Source organism: Pseudopodoces humilis, chromosome 17 (genome assembly GCF_049639895.1).
Source record: "Pseudopodoces humilis isolate 2021_Gansu_Grassland_sample_001 chromosome 17, ASM4963989v1, whole genome shotgun sequence".
In the NCBI taxonomy this organism is placed as follows: domain Eukaryota; kingdom Metazoa; phylum Chordata; class Aves; order Passeriformes; family Paridae; genus Pseudopodoces; species Pseudopodoces humilis.
The window spans coordinates 6577120-6599590 of record NC_142216.1 but is presented as its reverse complement, the minus strand read 5'-3'; the positions used below and the strand labels follow the sequence as shown (position 1 = coordinate 6599590).

Below are 22471 nucleotides of genomic sequence, written 5' to 3'. Positions count from 1 at the left end.
GAGGAAGCTGTGAGTGTGTGAAAAGACATGTTTGTTGGGTAATGTAGTTTTGCTCTTTCCTCCTTTCCCTGGGAAATCCAGGTAAATATTAGCTCTGAAGGACCCATTGTGCAAATGCTGAGCCACTTCATTGTGTTGGACTCCTACAGAAATGTGCCTTTATGCTGAGGATATCTTCCCTTTCAGAGAAAATTTTCAGAAGTGCTTAGAGGGCTGTAGGAGCACTACTGCCATTAGATGTCCTGGAGATTTGCTTTTACATCAGGCAGGCTGAGTTCTCTCTGTTCCAGCCCTGTCATTGTCCTCCTCATCTCCAGTGCTGCCCACTCACCTTAAACCTCAGTAAAGCATCTGGGCAGAGGTCTGGCTCAGGTTGGAGCCTGTAGGGCACTTGCAAGGAAAAGGGACACATCCAGTGTCAGAGCACTGGGCACAGTCCAGGGGTGAAGTGATGGACAAGTGGATATTATCATGGGAAAGAGTGGATATTTTCACTGTGAGTCCAGAGCTGTCCTGGTCCCACGGTGGCCCTGGAGCATGTGAGGTTGTCCTTTCTCACAGACACACAGGAGACATTTCCACCATGAAAGCGGGAGGAGAAGGCACAGACCAGCTCTGCCACCTCACTGGTGGCAGATACTCAGTTTGACTGAGTATGAGGGTGAAAAGCCAGCGTCTCTCTGGGCTCTGGGGCTCCAGTATCCCACTGCTGACTCAGACAGGAACATCTGGACCCTGCAGATGTGACCTGTGCTCCAGCACTGGGGCCATGATATGCTGGGCTCAGATGCTCACCCTGGGGGCTGCCCAGGGATGGCTCTTGCCCTCAGTGTGGTGGGATGTGCTGGTCCTACCCAAAGGGACTGATGGCTGTGGAGCATCCCCCTCCCCTGCTCTGAGGGCTGGGCTCAGGCATCATGGGGAACAATCACTTCTGATCTGTTCAAGCTCCAGCTGTGTCCTGCCACAGGAAAACCATCTCAGAACCAGACAGGAAGGTGCTGTGAGCTTCTGGCATCTGCTGCCGTCACCACACGGGGTGTGCTCAGTGACAGAGTGACCCCAAAGTCAGGCCCTTCCCTAGGGATACCTGATGCATTTGTGGCACGAGTGAGGCAGCAGCCGTTCCCCTCGCTGTGCGGGTGGGGGGCTGAGGTCCCGGAGCCCCCCTTTCCCCGTCTGGAGTGCTTTTGACAGACAGACCTCTCTCCTCCCTCCCTGCTCCGCACGCAGCCATCCTCCACCCAAGGCAAACCTTTCCTTCAGCCTCTCTCCTCACGTCCCCAGCTCTCCCCGGCAGCAGGTGGGTGCCCACCCCTCCGTGCCATCGTTTCCTCGCTCTCCCTTCGCCTTCCCCAGCGCCGGAGAGAGCGAGACGAAAAGTGTCGGAGCGGGGAGCGCATAGCAACAGGGTCTAGGATGAAGCACGTTCGGCAGCAGCATCTTCGGAAGGTGAGAGCCGGGAGCGGAGATGCCGCAGGGACAGGAGCAGGGGACCAGGGGTACCCCGGCCAGCAGCGAGGGTACCCCAGGGCTGGCGGAGGGAGCAAGGATAACCCCGGGCTGGGAGCGGGGGAGTCCTGCCCATCGCCCCGCATCCCGTCCCCGGGAGCCTTCGTGGGCAGGCGACAGGGATCAGTGGGGCATTAGGGAATAGTGTTCGTGCGAGGGCCAAAGCGAGATCGTGGGCAGCGGGATGGGGCATTTCGTGCCCAGCGCCCCTCCTGAGCGGGAGGCACCGCTGTGTTCCCCCCTCCCCTGCCGCAGGTGCTGCCGGCGGTGGGTGGCTCATGTCGTGTCTGGCCGGGAGCCGTGGGTGGCACCGGGGGCAGAGCCCCCCAGCCTGGCACCCCGGGGACTGCCCGGGATGGGGTCCCTCCCACGGGATGGGCACAGGGAGCTGGGCACTGCCTTTCCCACCTGCAGCTCGGATTGCCTCCTCATCCTCCTCCGTGGGATTTAAAGAGGTTCTGGTGATGTGGGGTCAGCTGGACGCTGAACTCGGGGTTCAGGGCAGAGCTGGCAGAGCTACAAACCCTTTTTACATCCTGCTGGAAACCCTTTTTAAACCCAGCTGTCAGGCTTTCCCATGCTAGGCTCCCCTCCGCTGCCGCTTTGCTCTTGCCAGCCTGAGTTGCCATTTCCCCCCACGGTGGGGACTGAGTCCTTTTCCTGGGGACACGGTGGAGCAGGGTGGCAGAGATGTGTCAGCCACATCTCCACCATGGGCATGTGCTGCTGCTGAATGGCTCAGCCCTTCCTGGAGCATCCCAGACAGTGACCCAGGGCTGGGAGCCTCTTCAGCTACACCCTGTGCCAAACCATGCCCATTGAACACAGGACAGGTTGACCCTGTTGAGATGAATGAAAACCCAGGAGAGTTTCATCCCTGCCAGGAAATTCCTAGGATATTGGGAAATGACGTAAAAAACCCAGCAGTATCCTGGTGACAGCCAGCAGGCCTTGACAGCCTATTTCTCCACTCATGTTTGGAGGCATCATTCAGCTCTTCTCTTTCTTCCTCTTTCCTATAAATTGCTTTTCCAGATGGCTTTGTGACTGCAAGATCCATTAAAAGTGGTATTTGCCCCTTCCAATGCCTTTCTGAGTTACTTGATGCTGGTGACCCTCTTTAGCATTTGTTCAGGAATTCATTTAGTCCCGTGGTGATCAGTTGGGATGGAAAGCAGATGTCTCTGGAGTTACTTTCCCCATTCCCAGTGCTGCTCAGAGCCCTCTTCATTACCCAAAACTACTATTGCTGAGCTCCAGATGGAGGAACTGGTGCTCACAGCCCCCTTGGGACCACCGTGTCCAATGCTGGCATTGGGCTTGCCTGGAATTGGTGGTGGCTGATGAAAAGATGTGCCCATCCCCACTGCAGCACCCACCCAGGACCCTGACAGCCTCCTCTTCCTCTCATTGTGATCCACTTCCCATTGGTGAGCTGGAGTTGGAAACCTTCTTACCAGACATATTTCAGACATGTGGAAATACCTCTTGATTAGAGAAGACCTTTCTCAGACTCTAAGGATTTCAGGTTGATTTTTGCATAACAGTATTCCTAGAAGAGCTGAGTGGTTGTTTTCATTTATTTGATTGTTTTCTTTGGGATTTATTTGGTAGAAATGGACTAAATCCCACTGGAGCCAGTGGTGGGAGCCATGGGTCATGCTGTTCCTTCCCATACCTGGCCCAGGCTGCTGAGCAGCATCTTCCTACCTGAGCCACTGCCCTCCTCTGCCTGCCACAAACTTTGAAACTTCCCTGGTGTTTTCACCAGAAAAACCAAAATGTTTGTATCTATGCATACTCCCTACACTTTGGAGATTGCTGTAATGGGTTTGCTTCAGCCTCAGCCATCTCCAACCTCCCTGTGCTGGCTCCACCATCACTTGCTCCCTCTCATGGCATTGGCTGTGAGCCTGGGCTGGGGTCACCCAGGGTCAGTGCAACCTTTCAAGGGGCTCTTCTTCACCATAGCAGTGCTTTATTTACTTTGTTTTCTAAGTGATATAGCATTTGAATTAATTTTTATGCCTTTTTAAGATTTTTTTCTCTCAGAGATTAACAAGCAATTCAAACTAATCTGAAGTGACTCACACTTTAGAGACTCACTGTGCTCAGACCCGCAGGGGAGAAATCTGGTGCTGGGTGGTATTTCTCTTGCTCAAAGGCTGTGATCCACGCACAAAACACTGACAAAATAACCCCACAATACCAGCTTGAATGGAGACAAAGTAGGATGAAAACATACCTTTGATCTGGCTGAAGTTTTCTCACTCAGATACAGCCGAGTTTTGGTTTAAGTAAATTGGTTTAGAGAAAATAATTAGCACAGAGCCATTTCCTTACAGACCTGAGCTCTTATCTTGGCAGAGACTAAAGTGCGTTTTCTTCTCGGTGACCTTTGCTTTGCTGACTTTTTTGGGAGCATCTTTTGGTGAATAATGGAAAGTGATGCTGTGTTCAAAGAGGCCGTGGTTGCCAAGGGAGCTGTTAGTCCCCATCTGTTTATATCTGCAAGATGGGAGCCTGGTTTGTAGGATGGCAGCTGATGGTGGAAAGCTCTAGAGCAATACTGGAGCACTGGAGCACTTCAGCTGCTGCTGTAGAAGAGAATTCCTGTTAAGACAGAGCCTGAAAGAGAGCATTAATCCTAAAAAAAAAGCTCTAGAATCAAGCTGGTGTGTGAGATTTCCAGCAGTCAGAAGAAGGGAGATGTGCTTCCCTCTGCAATTTGGGACAAAGATGAGCTGGAAGCCTTAAATGTTGTGCTTTGTAATTCATTTCAAGTCAGGCAAATAGGCCAGTTTTTCTGTGATTTCTATGGAAAGGCTGGGATTTGGGGGAATTTTGAGCATTGCAGTCAGGGAGCCGCTTTTGTGTGTGTTTTCCAGCAGCATCCCTGACCTGTATCTCCTCAGCTTGCCCAATGGGGACAACTGACATTGTCCTTTGGGTTTATCTGACACTTGAGTGGTCTCTGCTTTCCGATCTGTTCAAGCTCAAGTTCAAGCTGGGGTCCTAAATTCGAGCTGTAGAGCTCCAGATAAAGATATTAACAAGGGAGGCAGTCGTTATTGAGACACAAGTGGCAAACTACATCCCGTGGCCCTTGAAATGGTGACTGAGGTGAGGACCAGGCCATTTACAGTTTGAAAATGGTCCCATTGGTTCCTTTCATTTTCTGTTGTTGAGTCCATGTTGATTTCTGTGTTACATTTCATGGGCAGACAGCCGCACGTAATGAGATCTTGCAGCTCTACCTGTGCCCGCCTGCAGGTGTTTAGGATTCAGACAGAGATGCAGGAATTAGGCAACAGGAGTTAATGATCTCCCAGCATCCCTGCTTGCTGGTTTTCTGTGATTCAAACATGGAAAACAAGAGCTCCCCAGCCAGTGTGATGGACTGAGAAGCATTGTTTTGCAGGAGGAAGACCCAGCGGTGATAGCCCCTGCCTGGCAGAGATCTTTGTGAATACAGGTTTTAGGTGCTGAAATCTTTGGGAGGGAGCTCAGAGCAGCCTGTCCATCCCCTGCCAGCACAGACAGCTCTGGGTCACACACTGTGTGTGCTGGGCTAATTAGCAGGCACTGCCATGGCCTGGAGGTGTTGTTAAACCTCAGAGCTGTGTTGAACAAGTGCAGGAGTGCTGCCAGGTAGAGACAGTTTTAAAGCAACAATATTACATCTGGGTCATATTTTGACTTGTCAGCCTGTGTATTTCCAGCTTTTTCTTCTGGCCCTTGCCGTGTGACAGTGGCACCCAGCAGGGGTGGGCTTTTCACAGAGGATTTTGGTGTAACAGTTTTGCTGGAGCTGTACATTTCAGGCTGGCTCAGGGAGAGTTTGCCTTTGTCCTGTCCCTCAAGGTGTTTGTGCACCAGGTGGGGATGGGGAAGAGTTTGCCTCTGTGTTTGGTGCCTTTGGGCTGCAAGCAGCGTGTCTGCAGTGCCAGCGGCTGGGGGTTTGGGGAGCACCCTGTGCAGGGTGGGAGCTGGCAGCCCTCTCCTTCAGCATCGCTCGGTGTCTCCATGGGAACCAGCAGCAGGAGCATCCTCCAGTCCAGTCCAGCTGGAGAGGAGAGGAGGTGGCTGCCACCTTCCCTGAGGCTGTGAAAGGGCAGCACTGAGCTCTGATCCAGCTCTGGCCTCCTGGGGACTGGGCTCTGCTGCAGGCTCTGAGCACCAGTGCACACTGGTACAGGAGACCCACAACTCCTTCTGGCTGATCCCCCCAAACCCAGGACCCTCTCCCTCAACCACATCCCGTGGGTTTGTTCCCTACAATTATGAACAAGGACAGGGAGATGGCTGCTTCTTCAGAGAGTCCAAGAAGAGAAGGCTCCTAAATGGGCTCCTCCTGCCCTGGTCCTGGTACTTTGTCAGCAGGGACATCAGAATCCTCCTGTGCCTCAATACAAACATGATCAGGTCCCATGCCAGGGCACAACAACACCTGGTGGCACAGGGACAGGATCCTCATTCCACCCCTTTGTGCTGCCTGGATTTGCTGTGGGTGTATCTGTGATGGGATCTCATCTGGCAGCTGCTGGCTCAGGCTTTCAGCTCTGGAGTCAGTGGGGATGCTTTCCCTGTTCTCCTGAGGTCAGGAAATTGGAGGAATTCAGACTGAACACTTGATGTACACCCATACAAACATGGAGGTGCCCTCCTGGTGCATCACCCCAGCCCAAATGGATTGCAGGACTCGCACTTCCACTTGCAGAGCTGAGGCAGTGGGGAGGAAGGGAATGGGTTAATGCCCTGCCTGTGCTGCATTGATCCAGAGCACATCAGGAATTCTGGAAGGAGATCTCTCATCTCAGCAGGGACAACTGGGAGTATCAGTAAATTCCCACACTGCAGGATTTGGCAGTTGGAAAAGCATGAAAAATGCACGGCGCAATTAACGGCAGCCAGCGAGTGCCTGGCATGGCAGCACACATGGGGCTGGGTGTCACGCTCCCTGGCATGCCACAGTGGTTCTCCTGCTGTCCTCATGCCCATAGATCCAGAAAGTTCATTGTGATCCCCTGAAAGGATGTCTGTGGAGCCTGGGGTTGTGGTTGGGTCCTGGTGAACCTTCCCAAAATGAATTGGGACAATCCTACCTTTCCCAGGGGAGCTGTGAACAAGTGGGATCACATTTATTCCTTTTGTTTCCACAGTGGCAGAGCAGGGCATTGCCTGAGGTGGGGAACAGAGAGCTGCTGGGACAGGGTGTTCCCAAGGGACAAGTGTCAATGCTGTGGCTTGGGGTCACAAATTCACTCGTGAGTTCTTGGCACTCCTTCTCTCTCTCCCATTCTTCATTCTCTGTTTTTCTTCCTTGCTCAACCCCTGTCTGCCCTCTCCCATACCCTGGTCCCTCACTCAGCCAGTGACACCAGATCTCCTGGTAAGCCCCAGCAGCCAGGATGGGGACCTGGGCTCCGAGTGCCCAGAAGACAGAGGGAACTGGACAGGGCGCCTGGATTTCCTCCTCTCCTGCATCGGATACTGCGTGGGCCTTGGGAACGTCTGGAGGTTTCCCTACAGGGCTTACACCAATGGAGGAGGTACTTGGGCATCCTTTGCAGCAGTCAGTCTCCCACCCACTGACCTGGGCTGATAGAATATTCCTGAGAATATAGAATTTCCTTCCCCATCCTAGGGCTGGAAAGTAACACTTTTTGCGGGGTGAAGCCTCCTCCTGCCCTCCCCATGCTTGTTTAGGGCTTTCACCACCTGTATCCACGTCTGGAAGGGACTTGCAAGCCTGTCTCTGCATTCCTGGCCTTGGACAAACCCCTGTCTCCATGCTGAATCACACACCAGTTCTCCTGGTGTCCAGCAGCTTCTTGGTCTGGTGTCCTCCAGGACTCAGCTGGGTCAGCAAACACTTTCCAGCTATCAAAGGAGGAATTGAACCTTTTGCAATGCAAGAGCCCTGGGTGATGGTGAAAAATCCTGGTTCAACTCCTCCCAGAGCAATAACAACTGGAGAATCTCATGATGTTTGTGAAAGATTCAAAGAGAAAAGAGTTGGGAGCAGAGGGGAAGCACAGCACTTGGCGAATCACAGCCCCTTTCTCCTGCACTAACAGTGAGCTCTTGCTCCTCCCTATCTTCCTGATTTTGATGTAGATCCCTCAGAGCCACACATATTGAATGAGCTTTATTCCCTGTCACAGCTGGGCTTTAGGTGTTTGTTTTGTATTACTTCCAGGATTTTAATTTTTTTTCTCTTATTTTTTTTTTCTTGCAGGAGCTTTCTTGGTTCCTTACTTCATCATGCTAGCCATCTGTGGGATTCCCATCTTCTTCATGGAGCTGTCACTTGGCCAGTTCTCCAGCCTAGGGCCACTCGCAGTCTGGAAGATAAGCCCTCTCTTTAAAGGTGCGTGAGTGAAGTTCAGAGCCTCTAAGGGACATCTTCAAGAGCTCTTTGATGAGAACATGCACCACCAGCAGCATCCCATGATCCCCAAAGCTCTTGATAGAATCAAAATAACCTGGGGGAAGGTGTGTCAGGCTGGAATTTTGAGTTAGCTGTTTTAGTAGCCACAGGATGTGCATGAGATTGGTCAGTCTTTGAGGGCTCTGGATAGCATGACCAGCTCTAGAAATGGTATGAAGATTATTAAGCCATCTATTGTACAAAATAGAGCATGAAAGCTAAGCAATACCTGTTAAAAACAAAGGTAAGAATAAAGTATTATAAAAAACCAAGTTCAAATCAAATACTTTTATTCTCAGCATTAAGCTGGTGCAAAGTTTTTTTGTATGAGGCAATAGACCATCAAGAGAAAGCATGTCCAGATGTTATAATGGACATAAGAGGCTCCTCAGCAGGTGAACCTTGGACTGGTTGATAATTTGGCTGCTGACATGCAGTGTCTGACCCTGCTTTTGGATGTGCTTTGCTCTGCTCCAGCTCATCCTTCTTTACCCTCTCCTTCCTTCAGGCGTTGGCATGGGCACGATCCTCATCGTCTCCTTGGTGGCCATTTACTACAATATGATCATTGCTTACGTTCTCTTCTACCTCTTTGCATCCCTCACAAGCGACTTGCCCTGGCAGCACTGCGGCAACTGGTGGAACACTGAGCTGTGCCTGGACCACCACGTCATCAAGGCGGGGAACAACACCCTCCCCGTCAACATCAGCAACACCGTCAGCCCCAGCGAGGAGTACTGGAGGTAACGAGGTCAGCCCGAGCCGGCTGTGGGGAGGTGGTTGGTACCTGGTCAGGGAGAGGATGGGATGAGGGGTGAAGGATCTGCACGTCTCACAGCCCAGATGCTGCAGGTCTCACTCCTGGTTGGTGGTGTGGCTGCAGCGATGGGCTCGTGTGCTCAGCTGTGGGTGACAACTCAGTTTAGCCCCTGGGATGTGGGAGGTGTCCATGTTCTAGCACTGCTTTGCTGGTCTGGAGATATACTAGACTAAAATGCATCCCACATCTGGAATGGCTGGGAATTTGCTCTCAAGATGTCAGGCATCCCTTCCAGGCTTTCTAATACATGGTGGAGAAATCACTCCAGCTGTTCCTGTTTGCTTGGTAAGGAGCTGGCAGTGCCTGTGATTGTTGACAAGGTTATTTTGCAGCGGAGGCATTTCTAGGGTCAGAGGGCCTCTGGAAGAAGGCAGCACATGGCTGCTCACTGGCAGCTCTCCTTCCTCCCTAGCCGGTATGTCCTGCACATCCAAGGAAGCTCGGGGATTGGGGATCCTGGGAGAATCCGCTGGAACTTGTGTCTGTGCCTGCTTCTTTCTTGGACTATTGTTTATCTGTGCATCCTTAAGGGAGTCAAATCCTCTGGCAAGGTAAGGGCTGGCTGGTCTCTGGGTGGGGGACCTACAGCAATGCTCACCAGTGCATGTGACTCTGCGCCTCTGGGAAAGTGAGACCCACAAACAGCATCCACTGGGTATGAGATATTTTGGGGATGCCTTGCACACGCAGCCATCAGCAGAGCTGGCACACCAGTCCTGCCGCAGCCCAAGGACCCCAGGGTGATGTGTCCCACCCTAGGGACAGAGCAGGGAGACAGCAGTCATGCTGTTCTCTCATTCCCAGCTGTCCCAGCTGGTCCTGCTCTCCCACAGGTCGTGTACTTCACTGCCACCTTCCCGTACCTCATCCTGGTGATGCTGCTCATTCGTGGCGTGACCCTGGAGGGGGCCTGGAAGGGGATCCAGTTTTACCTCACACCCCAGTTTGATCACTTGCTGTCTTCCAAGGTGAGTAGGATGTTGTGCAATTTGTTCACCACAACAAAATGAACTTTCTGCCACCTCCTGAATGCAACAGAGGCAGTTCCCTTACTCAGGTGTCTTTTCTGGCCACACCCTAACCTAAAGCTCTCTTGGTTGCTCTTAGACCAAGAATCTTTGTCCCACACCTTGTCTGGGCCACTATTCCCATGTGTCCCACCCCATGCACGTGTTTATGGCTCTGCATGGATGGGATGGCACCAAGACTCCCCTGAGCACCAGAACCAGGATCATCCCAGCCCCTGTGATGGGCTGATAGGTGCCAGTGGTGGATTTCACTGTTTGTTGTTCTCAAGAGATCTCAGCATGTGGAGTGGGGGTCAGCAGTGGTGATCATCAAGAGACCACCCAGTTTTACAAGGGCACTTAATTACACTGGGCTGGCCCTAAAACATTCTTATTAGCCCTTCCATTAGCCAGCTGATCCACTGTAAGAGGTGAGTGTGAACAAGGAAAGACAAATATCCCATAGGCTCTGCATGCTTGGAGTGCTGGGGAAGATGTGCCCAGGGCTCTTGGGAAGCAGATTTCTAATGCCATCTTCCTCATGTGGAGATTTCCAAAGCTCTGCTCTCCTCAGAACTGTTTCCTTCCCCCAGGTGTGGATCGAGGCAGCCCTGCAGATTTTCTACTCCCTTGGGGTGGGCTTTGGGGGCCTCCTCACCTTTGCCTCGTACAACACCTTCCATCAGAATATCTACAGGTGGGAGTCAGCTGCTGTCTTGTAAAAATTAGGGGTTGGGGGTGCCGTGAAAACCTGAGCTGGTGGATTCAAATCACCAGAAGCATGTGGTGCAGCAGTCTTGTTCTGCTCCTTGCACTGAGGGGATACCTGGCAGTTTATAGAGGCTTGAGAGGAACAGAGGGATCTGTGGGAAAAAATTCTCCCAATCACCACAGTAGAGCACCCAGCTCAGAAGTTCTGGGCTGTAGGTGCTGAAAGCTGAGGATATTTGAGGCTGGAGTTGTGCATGTGTGCCCTGTCCCCAACATCCAGTGTAGTTCAGTGAAAAAAATGGGTGTTGGACATTTGGTCTGATCCCATCCATGGGGGGCAGAAGGCTTTGGAGGAACTCCACGGTATTATCCATAAAATATACACTCCTTTTGACCCTGGAAAGCACTTGCCATGAGAAGCCCTGAAGGACAGCACCTGGGGCTGGCAATGGCACCGGGCACTGGTGTGGGGTGGGAAGGAGCAAACATGTTCAGAGCATCTTCTTCCTTCTCTGTAGGGACACCTTCATAGTGACCCTGGGCAATGCCATTACCAGCATCCTGGCAGGCTTTGCCATCTTCTCCGTTTTGGGATACATGTCCCAGGAGCTTGGGGTCCCTGTTAACCAGGTAGCAAAAGCAGGTGAGGCCAAAGAAAGATGTTTTCCCCTTCCCCCTCTGCCTGGGTGTGCTGAGGAGCATCCCTTCCAGAATGGAAGGCACCAGAGAGTGTCAGCATGAGGGATGAAGGTGGATGCTCAGCTGGCCAGGGGGAGAGAAGGGGGCAGACAAGTTCCTGTGGTGTAAATATTGAGTAACAAATGATGTCTAATGAAGGTCTGAGCAAGGAGCTGGCTGTTTCTCCACCCTCTGCCACAGGACCCTTCCTGCCCATCTTGCCAGAGTCCTGGCAAGTCTCTGCCATGGTGCTGCTCTGCTGAGCTCTCCTCTCCTCCCCATTCCCAGCTCTGTCACCACCTTTTCACCCCGCTGTCCTTTGCCTCCCCTAGGTCCTGGTCTGGCATTTGTGGTGTACCCCCAGGCCATGACAATGCTCCCCCTTTCTCCATTCTGGTCATTCCTGTTCTTCTTCATGCTGTTAACCTTGGGCCTGGACAGCCAGGTAAGGACAGAGCCCACGGAGGCAGCCGTGGACTCCAGGCAGCCTGAGGGCTCAGGGGACCCTCTCCTCCTGTGCATGCAGTTTGCATTCATGGAGACCATCGTTACGGCAGTGACGGACGAATTCCCCTACTACCTGCGGCCAAAGAAAGCTTCCTTCTCAGCTATCATCTGCATCGCCCTCTTCCTGATGGGGCTCATCCTCACAACAGAGGTGAGGGTGTGGGGATGGATCCATTGTGGGGACCAACTAGGGACTCCTTTTAGGGGGAAGTTAGGTCAGGGGCCAAGTTTTCACATGTGTGTTCATATCAGCCAGGTGAAAGAGAGACAAGCCTGGGCTTCCAGAAGGTGTGAGGGGTGACACAGTGTTATTCCCATCCCTACACCAACCCCATAAGGAGACTGATGTCTCTTGAGGCTGCTGACTCCTGTCCTTCCCAGGGGCCCCAAAAGTCAGAGGACATGGCTGGAGGTTTATTGGGATGATGGTCCTGGAGATGCTGGCCTCTGTGCTTTGTCTCCACAGGGTGGGATGTACTGGCTGGTCCTCCTGGATGACTACAGCGCTGGCTTTGGTCTCATGGTGGTGGTGATCACTACCTGCCTTGTGGTGACACGTGTCTATGGTAAGGGTGCCTGTCCCCACAGGGCCACAGGAAAGGATGTGCTGTCTGTGTGAAGAGAGTGATTTAGAGGGAGCAGTGGGGAAACCAACAGCCTCACAGGGGAGCATGTGGCTCTGCTCCCACCACCTGTTTTTTCTTGGCTATCACTTGATTCACCTCTCCAAAGATATGGTGGTTCTGACCCTGGTCCTTCAGGCAGCACCAGCTGGGCTCCACTCCAGCTGGGTGTGGGGAGACTGCTGCAGAAGATACAAACCACTGCCTGTGATCAGCACAGCCTGGTACAGGCTCAAGGCTCTGGGGGAGGGATCAAAGCTTCTGAGTCCCCCTCCCTCCTGCAGGCATGAAGAGGTTCTGCCGAGATATCCACATGATGCTGGGATTCAAACCAGGGCCCTACTTCAGAACCTGCTGGATGGTCCTGTCCCCAGCAACAATGATGGTAACTGCTCAGCTTGAGCTGCTGGAAAACCATGGTGGTGCCAGTATCCCTGGGTGACCTCCCAGTGTGATAAGTTACTCTGCTGGCATCTCCTGCCCCAGAGACAATCTTTCTGCTGGGAGGTGTCCATCATCTCCAGGCTTGAGACCCCTGGGATGACCTCACTTTCTGCCCATCCCACAGGCTCTGCTGGTGTATAACATTGTCAAGTACCAGCCTTCTGAGTATGGCAACTACCGCTTCCCCACCTGGGCAGAGGTCTTGGGCATCCTCATGGGAGTCCTCTCCTGCCTGATGATTCCCATGGGCATGGTGGTGGCTGTGCTCCAAGAAGAAGGGACACTGTGGGAGGTAGGAGCTACTGGGGCCTGACACTCCTGGGAAGTACCCCAGAAATATGCAGCAGTGAGCACAAGCCCCTGCCAAGTCAGTATCCTCTGGAAATCTCTGTATCCTCTCTCCTGAAAGTGTGTGTGCCCATTCCCCCTTGCTATCCACAGTTTGTGAGAGGCAGCACACCCCAAAACATTTCCAGCCATGCTGCTTCCCATGATGCCAGGCAGGTACTGAGTAAAACTGCTGCCCAAGGGGCAGCCCAGTGTGCATTCCCACTCCAGAACAAGCCTGCTGTGCCCTGTGAGGAATCGCATTGTCCCCAGCGTGGGGTGGCCATGGGCACCTGGGACTTTGCACCCACTTGGCAAGAGCAATGACACAGCAAGGCAGGCAGCTGCCAGACTGTGCAGGCAGGCCAGATGGGATCCCTGCACTGAAAGGCTTCTCCCAGGAGCAGGTTACAGAGCTGCTGGCTGATCACAGCTTTCCCAGCCCTTCACTGCTCTCGACAGGCTGTTAAAAGCAGAAGAGCAGAGCTTGGTGCCCTCCCCAGGTACCAATCCCCTGTTGGAGCACTTGCTGGCTGTAACCTGGCTTGACACAGCCATGGGCACTGTGGCGTGGCCTGGAGCCACCTTGGCCCTAACTCATTGTCTGGGTGGCTCTAACCCCATAGCACAGGGCTGTAGCCCTACACTAGCCCCTCGCTCCTGCAAGCCCTCACCACCAGCACCCACAGCCCATGACACCTCCCCACCCCACAGCAAGACACTTAGACAGGATTGCCTTCCCAAAAGGTTTCAGGACGAGCTTTTGACCTCATCCCATCCTCAGTGGGGATTCTTTCAGTCCCTGGGGGCCAGCAGGGCACTGGGAGCTGTGGGTGGGGTGCTGCCTGGGAAGTGGAGGGTGCAGTGTGGCTATGCTCCCTCTGCCTGTCCCCTCACAGCGAGTCCAGCAAGCCAGCCGGCCGGCCATGGACTGGGGCCCATCCCTGGAGGAGAACCGCACCGGCGTGTACGTGGCGAGCCTGGCTGGCAGCCAGTCCCCCAAACCCCTGATGGTCCACATGAGGAAATACGGGGGCATCACCAGCTACGAGAACACGGCCATCGAGGTGGACCGGGAGATGGAGGAGGAGGACGACGAGGAGTCCATGATATGAGGGGATCCAGTGCCCCATAGGCTGGGTGGGAACTCACGTCCCATTTTGCACAGGTTGCACTGCAGCACTTCAGGACAGCTTGGGGGGGTCTTTCATGGAGTAGTCAGGAGCTGCTGACTCTGCCAGGTTCCTCATCACCACCCTGGCCCTGCCAGGACAGAGCTGCTGCCTGTCCTGGTGCCCCTGATGTGTTTCTGTTCAGTGTGAAGAACTGTGTGATGAGTCCGTGTGTTTGTGTGACAGTGTCTGGTTGAAGTGTCAGGGCTGTCCCACTCCCACCCGCAGCCCCAGCCCTGCCATCCCCTCTCAGGGATGTCCAGGCTGCAGCAGGTGGGGAGGAGGAGAAGGAGCTCCTGTGTGCTGATCTGTTCTCTGTTTGTCTGTATTTGACTCCAATAACCTCATGTGAGAGAATCTGTAACAGCCTCCATGCCCCAAGGACAGCATGTGCCAGAGTGCTCTGATCCCATGGAGGTATTCCAGCAAAACCAGCACAAATCGCTGTCCTCCTGAAGCAATTGGACCTAATAAATGAGCAGTTAAAAACAAGCAGAAGAATAAAATAAAAGGCTTTATAAACAAAACAGGCTGTACATCCCCCAAGGACCTTGGTGTGTCAGGGTGGTGCCTGGCAGGGTTGGGGTGACTTGAAGGAAGGTATAACCTGTCTCTCTTGTGTGCAGGAGGTCAGGGACAGGTTTCAGCTGGACCCAGTGTCCAAGGAGGACCTGTGTCTATCACCAAGGGAGGTCCAAGGTGTGGCCCCAGCCCTGAGTGCTGCTTTTCCCAGTGGAAGGAGAAGGGCTGGGTTTCAGTGTCTGTGTGTGATTTTGGGGTAGATCAGCCCATGCCCCACCTCCTGCTGACACTGCTGGCCTGGGGGTCTTGGTGACCTCCTGAATGGGGCTGTTTGTAGCTGATGCTGCCAGTCCCCATTATCCCAGTGTCATGTGTGCCTTCTGCTGTGTGCCATCACCAGTAACAGTGCTGTGTGACACAGCCCCTGCCTGGGTTATTTGGGGGGTCTTCAGCATGGAAGGCACATCTAGAGGAGCTCCCAGGGCTTCTCATGTGTGTCTAGAAGGGCACAGCTCCTCCTGGTCTTTTTTTTTGCAAATCTTTGTGCTGGTAAAAGACAAAATCATAAGACAACCAGAAAAAATTAGGGTCTATGTCTGGATTGTGGATGTGCTCCTGGTGCAATGGGTCCAGCACTGTGGCCTGAGCCTCCAGGGTGAATTCTATCAGGAGGCTTTAGTCTTCCTCTTTCCTACAAGCAAAGGATATTTAATTATTGCCTCTGCCCCTCCAAGAGTGTAAGATCGGCTCCTACACCTTGTCCTCCTGCCTGCTCACCTCTTGTCCAGGGATGCTGAGCTCATTCCCAGGTGGCTGTGCCCTTCCCTTCTCCTGCAGGAGCACTGATGGCTTTCCCCATCCCCCTCACCATACCCCACCATGGCTGCAGCCCATGGGGGTGATGGGGGTCCCCCAACTCCAGCTATTCCGGGTGTGTGGGGCTGTGGCAGTGAGCACCTTTGACTGCAGGCCCCAGGTTAATCATTAGAGTCCGGCCATAAAAGCATGGCTGATGGAAAGTTCAGGCCATGGCGGCTGAGGAGCAGGGAGGGCCTGCCATAAACATTTATGGCCCCAATGAATCCCTCGCTCTAACCTTGACACTATTTACTGAGCAGGAGGCCTCAGGAGGTCATGGTGCTGGCCAGGGAGCCCGGGCTGGGCTGGCCCCTGGGGGGGCACACACAGGGGTCTGTGCAGGGTGACGGACTCCAGTGCTTCGTGATGTTGCTGCCAGCCACAAAGTACCAGAAGAACCAGGAGAACTGACACCTTCCCACAGCATGGGGTTGAAGCTGCTCTGGGCTGACCAAGATAGTCCAGTCTCTGCATGTTTCTCAGCTTTTTCTACCTGCATGGGGTCCTGCCATATTCCCCAAATCCCCACTGCGATCCTGGGATCCTCAGGGCTCTCCTTTGGTAGCTGCCATCGCCCAGCACCGTGCTGCAGAGCAATGTCAGAGATGGAGCCAAGGCAGGGACGTGGTTGGGAGGCAAAGCTGGCAGTGAGGGAGGACACCAAGGGCAAAAGGCAGTGGGGCAGTGGCACATCCGGAGGACACGTGTCCTGCGCCATGCGTGGCTGCCCAGGGCTGGGGGGGATGCAGCAGCGGGAACATTCCAGTGCTGACACCTGCCGGGGCTGGGGCAGATGGCAGAGAGAAGGGGGCAAAGGGGCACCCCAGGGCCTGGGGTGGAGCAGGAACAGGGAATGTGGCAGCCTGACTTCAGTCCCCCTGAGGAACCAGCATGAGCAAAGCCCAGCAGGTGCCCCTGGGAGCCCCCAAACTGCCCCTGGGCTTGGCTGGAGGTCCTGTGCCCCTCACCCTGTAGTACCAGCTTCCACTAAACACCTCGAAACCTCCCACTGGCCACCCCCAGCTCCCATCTAGCTTGAACACCTGAAGCCCCCAGAGCTCTGTCCCTGGGGAAGGGGCTGGATTGTAATGAACTAGGTCTGGGCAAGACATTAAACTCCCTGAAACCCCAGAGATGCTGGAGACCAGGGGTGGGCAGTGTCCAGAGCACCATCATCCTGCAGGCAGCAGGATACCTGCAGCACCTGCCCAAGGCCTGGGCCCAGCCTTGATGCTTTCGAGGACTGGAGTGCGGTGATGGAGGGACAAGGGGGTGGCAGACGGTCTGAGTCACTGCAGTGACGGAGAATCATCCGTTTCCATGCTCAGAAGTTGGTAGCTATTTATTGCACTTGAACACCAAGAATAAAACTGACACTCGCCCTCCCTCCCACACCCACCCTGCTCCCCGTCCCCCCCACCACCGCCCTCCCCAAACAGAGCATCCGATTTGAGCAGTGATCATTCTGTTCACAGCCACAGGTTCAAAAAAAGACAAAGGAAAAGGAAACAAAATCAATCCTCCCCCCCTCCCCCCCCCCCCCCCAAATTCCCACTGAATCCAACACGGTCACACTGCTCAACAGTTCGAGTGCATTTACAAAAAGAGAGAGAAAGGCTTCAGCTGCAACCGTACGGACAAACAGACACGAGGGGACAGGCAGCTACCCCTCCCCGGGGCTTGATTTTTTTTGTTACGTGACAAAGCTTGGTATACTCTTAATTATAATATATTTTTTGCAATCATCTTAAATAAATATTTCCATAGAGATTTCCTGTAAGTATATATATTTTTATATATATATATAATATATAAGAGAGAGAGATAGATCTCATTTTTTTTTTCCTTTAAACCACTGTTAACATATTTTCCCTGCTTGTCCAAAAAATGTTACAAAAGCCCTAAAATTGTGCAACAGTTAGAAAAAAGGGACAACAATCCAAAGAAGGAAGGAGCCACTCAATCCAGTCCCCTCCACTGCTCCCTCTCTCCCCCTCCCTGTTGATGACCTGCAGGAGGGAAGCATGAATCAGATGAATCTGGTGGCAGAGTGGCCATCAGCCCCTGCTCTGGTGTCCCCACAGCCTGCTCACATCTGGGTTTCCCTGTCTGTAACGGATGGGACCTGCATCTTGGGACAAGGCAAAGTCTCTGCTGGCTGGAGGATCTGTGCAGCATCAAGAGCGTGGGGTACACCACATAACCCATCCTGTGGTGGGGAAGAAGGGTCAGTCTGTCTCCTGGGGTGGTCAGAGGAGGTTATGTGATCTCCTGCTGGCAGACACCTCTTGGTCCATGGGGCTGTGTGGCTGTCCTCTCCCACCACGGGCTGCAGAGCCCACTGGGAGCTTCAAGTGGGAGTAGATGACTGCTGCCTGCTCCAGCTTCTGGGGATCCATGGGAGGAGAGGCAGGTTTGGAGTCAGACAAAGATTTGGTGCCTGGCAGAAGGGGCATTTCATGTAGGTTTGGGGAGGAAAGACAACTCTCCCAGCTGTGCCTGGCTGGGGTGAGGAGGAAAGTGCCTGCTCCTCCAGAAAAAAGCAAAGGCCCAGGAGTGGCCTCTGTCTTCCAGAGGGGATGCATCATTTTTTTTTTTTACAGAAAGGGTGATAAAGTATTGGAAGGGTTTACCTGGGGAGGTGGTGGAGTCACCATTTCTGGATGTGTTTAAAAAAAGACTGGATGTGGCACTCAGTGCCATGGTCTAGTTGAAGTGTTAGGGCTGGGTTGGACTTGATGATCTTGAAGGCCTCTTCCAACCTTGTGATTCTGTGATCAGCAAGATGTGAGAAATTATGATGTTGCCAGTGGACTGTGGCAGCCAGGAAGGGAAAACAGGCACCTCTGGAGCTGGGAGCGTGACACCACTACAGCAAGTGCTTCCAGTTAGACATCCCCTCTGGTCTGGGAGAGGTGGAAGAGAGGATGAGTTTGGGGGACTTCCGCACTTGGTTTGACCTGGGCACCAGGAGACCAGAGGAGAGGAGTTCTGTCTATGCCAGGAAATTAAATGTGCCATAGCCTGGTCTCCAGCCTTGAGGCCGATGGGACAGGAGGTCCACGGTGGCAAACTCCACCCCAACAAGGTGGCCTTGTCCATGTTGCTTATTAGGAACATGCCTGGATGCTATCATTCCCAGAGCCATGGTGGGATTGTTGGGGCAATGCTCATTTGAATGTGTCAGGGACAGTGTCAACAGCTTAAAAGTAGAGATGTAACAGCTGCATGCCTGCTTCTTCTAGTCAAAGAAGGATGGTGGAAACTTATTTATATAGCTTTCCTGAAAGTCTAGGAGAAATCAGCAAATGTGGAGGAAGACAGAAACAGATGTTTTCCATGGATACTGAAAGAAAAGGTGGTGGTCCATCAGTGCTTGCTGAGATGCTCTGGACATACAGGAACCTGCTCTGGAGAAGCAGGGCAAAGTGGGGCAGAGACACCAGGAAGGACAAACCCCTAAAGTGCAGGTGCTTAATGCTGCCAGCATGGGCATATTGGGAAGTTGGGTCTTCCTTGGTCAGGCTGCAGCTTGACTGGAAGACTAGAATGAGTTTAAACTTCAGACTCTGCTTCCCTTGGAAAGGAGTGTTGCAAGGACATCCAGCTGCCACTTGGGAAGATGACCTTAGGGAAACCTTAAGGAGGAGAAACTCCCTCCAAGAAGACACCTCAAAGCCTTCCTGGGAGCAAAGATGCTTCTCCCTAGAAGTAACTGTGGGTTCTCAGTGAAAGAAGATTGTGTCTATCCCAACATCTCATCTGTCATTCCCAGTGAATCCCACCAGACCCCAGTTCTTTCTCCAGTAGCAGCTGCTGGAGCAGCTTCCCCCTCACAGCCCATCCAAACAGCTTCAAAACCAGGCTGACATGGCATCTGCCCTTCAGTCCCCATGCAGAGGCCTGATATGATGTCCTCCGTCACCATCCACCTTATACCAATTCCCAAAAATCCTCTTGACACCTGGAGAGCTTGGACACCAGAAGGTGGATGACACTGACCACAGCTGGCTTCAGAGCCAGCTCTGGAGAGGGAGAGAGAGAACTGTGAAAGAGCTGAGTCCTTCCTTTAAAAATTAAAAAAACTTCAGCACTACATGACTACAGGAAGAAAAACAGATCTGTAAAAACACCCAAACTCTACCTTAAAAGCCAATCCTTTCCCTGCATGGATTTCCCTACTTTGGGGAACTCTTGCAAGCCTATGGTGCACAGGTCCACCAAAGGCATGGCGAACCCCATGGGCACCCATGGATCAGCTCCGTGATTTGCCCCCACAAAGGCATCTCCTACATACATCACCAGCAGCCATTGCACTGCTGGCACAGAACACACCAAAACATTTCTCAGGGCCTGTCCATGCCCCAGCAGTTTAGATTTCTTCCCCTCCATCCAGTGGGAAAATATTTTTGCAGTCTGCAAGGATGCAGCTACATTTGGCATGGTGGCCGTCCCTGCCTCAACAGAGAGCAAAGCATTCAAAACCACAGAAAAGGCAAAATACACGCTCAGAATTTACATGGAGGAAACATTTCCTCTTTTTTTTTTTTTTCCTTTTTTTTATCCTTTTTCTTTTTTTTTTTTAAGGTCCAAAACAAGCAGTTTTTGTTCGTTTCTTTGTTTTTCAACACACGCACCGTCTATAAAGTTAAACACCATGCAGACGAAGAGAGTGGAGCTAGAAAGTACCCCGGGGCAGCAGTGCTGCAGAAGCCTCACATCAGTGAGTGAAGAGGCTCCAGCTGGAAAAAGGAGAATGTGAAGTGGAAGAATTGCCGGAAGAACACCCACTCTCAGATCTCTACCTGATGGAAAAGAGGTGAGACCAACGTTCCCTTCCCGGCCGTGTCTTCTGTCCTGAAAGCCACACGCTGGTGGCACTCCCAGAGCCACTGCCATGGTTTGCCCTGCAGGAAGACCCATGAGGAAGGTGCCATGGCCATGTGGGTGCCCCTGGAGGTGGGTGCCTTTGCCACCCAATGCTGTGGGACAGAACGGGACAAGCCACCACGGTGTGAGGAGGGGGCTGGCAGCCGTGGCACCCCTGGTAGGAGCATCGTGGCAGAACAACCCCACTTCAAATGTAAACGCAATGAAAAACAGCAACCCCTGAAAATCCCCCCTCCCTCCCCACTTAAACAGTTGAATGTTTCTAGTTATTACATAAAGATCCATTTCAGCAAATACTCAAAATCAAGTTACGAAATACACGGCAGGTTGGTTTCTTTTCCCTATAAAAAGGCATGCGCTCAAAGGAGAAGACAGCGAAAGGCTTGTTTGTTTTTGTTGAAGCACAATCAGATTCTGCAGTTTGTCACTAAAGCTTGCATTCCTTGTTGTCGCTGGAAGAAGTCACGTGGGCCATGGAGGTTTGTGCTCCGAGCCAGCAGCCAGCTTGGCTGCCCCCATCCTATCCTGGGAGCTGGGAGCAAGGGAATGCCAGTGCTGTATGTGGGGGGCAGGGGTATGTGCTGGGGTAAAGGATCCGGGCTGGGTGGTGGGTGAGGAGGGCACAGGGGCGATGCTACCACCCGGACATGGATGGGAGATCCCCAGCTCCCGTCTGCGCTGATGTGGTACTGGGAAGCAGACGTCATTCTCCTCCTCTCTTCTCCCAGCATCGCCAGTCTCTGCTCCAAAGGGAGAAGGGAGGAAGGAGGGAGAGCATCCTTCTTGGCACAGCAGTTGCCTGGAGCCAGGGTGCAAACCTACTTGCTCTCCTGGGAAGGAGCCAGCCTGTGCTGGGAAGGGAAAAAGAACAGATAGTCTTTACTCACCCATCCAAACACGGCCCTCCTTGCACAGGTACGCGTGAAAAATGGACTTGGCAAATGGATTGAATTTCAGCTCCCGGATGAGGCTGCTGGGAAGCAGGAACTCAGAGAGTTGGGAGCAGGTGGGAGTCATGGCAGCAGACGAGGACCTTGATAGCAGCAAAGCAAAATCCACCAGCACGCAGGGAGGATGCAGCAGAGAGCAGCTCCAAACTGCCCTCCTCTTCCTCGGAGGGCTTCCAGCAGAGGTGGGGATGGAGGTGGATGATGAGTCTGAGCCCAGTTCAGGAGATGTGCTGGGTAGTGAGGAGGCCCACCAACACTATGCAGCTGATGGGGGGGGGCCTGTACACTGGCCAGATGCGTGGGTTTAAGTTCACGGTTTCTCTTTTTCTGGTTCATGCAGAGGATGGGGGCCCAGCGCCATGACCCCGGCAGGGTGGGGGGTTGATGGGATGTTTGTGCTGCACCGGTGGGGCTGTCGTGTGTGTGCGGTGAGAAGCGAGGGGTTATTCCAGCAGGAACCAAGCAGCAGAGCCAACAGCCAAAGTCCCGTAGGTGAACATGTCGGAGGGGGTCTCCCCTTGGTAGTGAGTCAGTGACAAACCCAACACGGGCAGGGCCACGCTTCAGCTGCAAAACACAAACCGGGAAGAGCCGGAATTTGCTTTGACCATCCCTTTGGTACAACATCCCTCTCCCCATTGCTATCTCACATCAATCGGCCATCTCCACACCACAGATTCCACATCCTGTGAGCCTCAACGCTGCAGGGAGCCCACACCCAGCCCTCCCTATCCCCCGTGCCCCACCCCTGGATGCTCACAGGGCTTTACTGCGGTAGGACCGAGGGCGCGCCAGATCTGTGGAAGTGAACGATCTGCCATTTGCCATCCCGGCGGTGCCAGATGCGGGTCTCCTCGGACTGGGCAGTGCGGGGGATCCCTCCAGAGTCCACATACTGCGTGATGCGAATGTAGGCGATGCAGGCAGACTCATCTCCCATCAGGTGGATGTGAGGGTTCAGGATCGTTGTGTGCACGGGCTTGCTGTTCCGGGACCACACTGGAGAGGGGACAAGCA

At 53.3% G+C, this 22471-nt stretch overlaps 2 protein-coding genes across 5 annotated transcripts in view; one reads left to right on the top strand and one right to left on the bottom strand.

The window, feature by feature from the left end:
- The first annotated feature begins 1394 nt into the window (after positions 1-1394).
- SLC6A7 (solute carrier family 6 member 7) lies at positions 1395-14761 on the top strand. 3 transcript variants are annotated; one of them, XM_005523572.3, is made up of 14 exons: positions 1395-1452; positions 6884-7064; positions 7754-7885; positions 8454-8688; positions 9178-9316; positions 9599-9733; positions 10366-10469; positions 11002-11126; positions 11494-11606; positions 11688-11819; positions 12135-12234; positions 12576-12676; positions 12860-13027; positions 13962-14761. In XM_005523572.3, exons 1-14 carry the CDS (start codon positions 1420-1422, stop codon positions 14175-14177), a joined length of 1914 nt encoding a protein of 637 aa, XP_005523629.2. In that variant the 5' UTR covers positions 1395-1419; the 3' UTR covers positions 14178-14761. The 3 variants fall into 3 exon arrangements, with proteins under 3 accessions (XP_005523629.2, XP_087919595.1, XP_087919596.1); XM_088063469.1 differs by having other exon boundaries at positions 11494-11819; XM_088063470.1 differs by lacking the exon at positions 1395-1452 and adding an exon at positions 5035-5163 and having other exon boundaries at positions 11494-11819.
- A 2443-nt stretch (positions 14762-17204) lies between these two features.
- The window catches only part of CAMK2A (calcium/calmodulin dependent protein kinase II alpha), a 34120-nt gene continuing 28853 nt past the window's right edge, over positions 17205-22471 (bottom strand). For both annotated transcript variants that reach the window (XM_005523573.3, XM_005523574.3), the window contains 2 exons: positions 22215-22453; positions 17205-22021 (listed from right to left, as the gene is read on the bottom strand). In XM_005523573.3, coding sequence (XP_005523630.1) covers positions 22221-22453 — 233 coding nt within the window. In that variant the 3' untranslated portion in view covers positions 17205-22021; positions 22215-22220. The remainder of the gene's footprint in view (positions 22022-22214; positions 22454-22471) is intronic.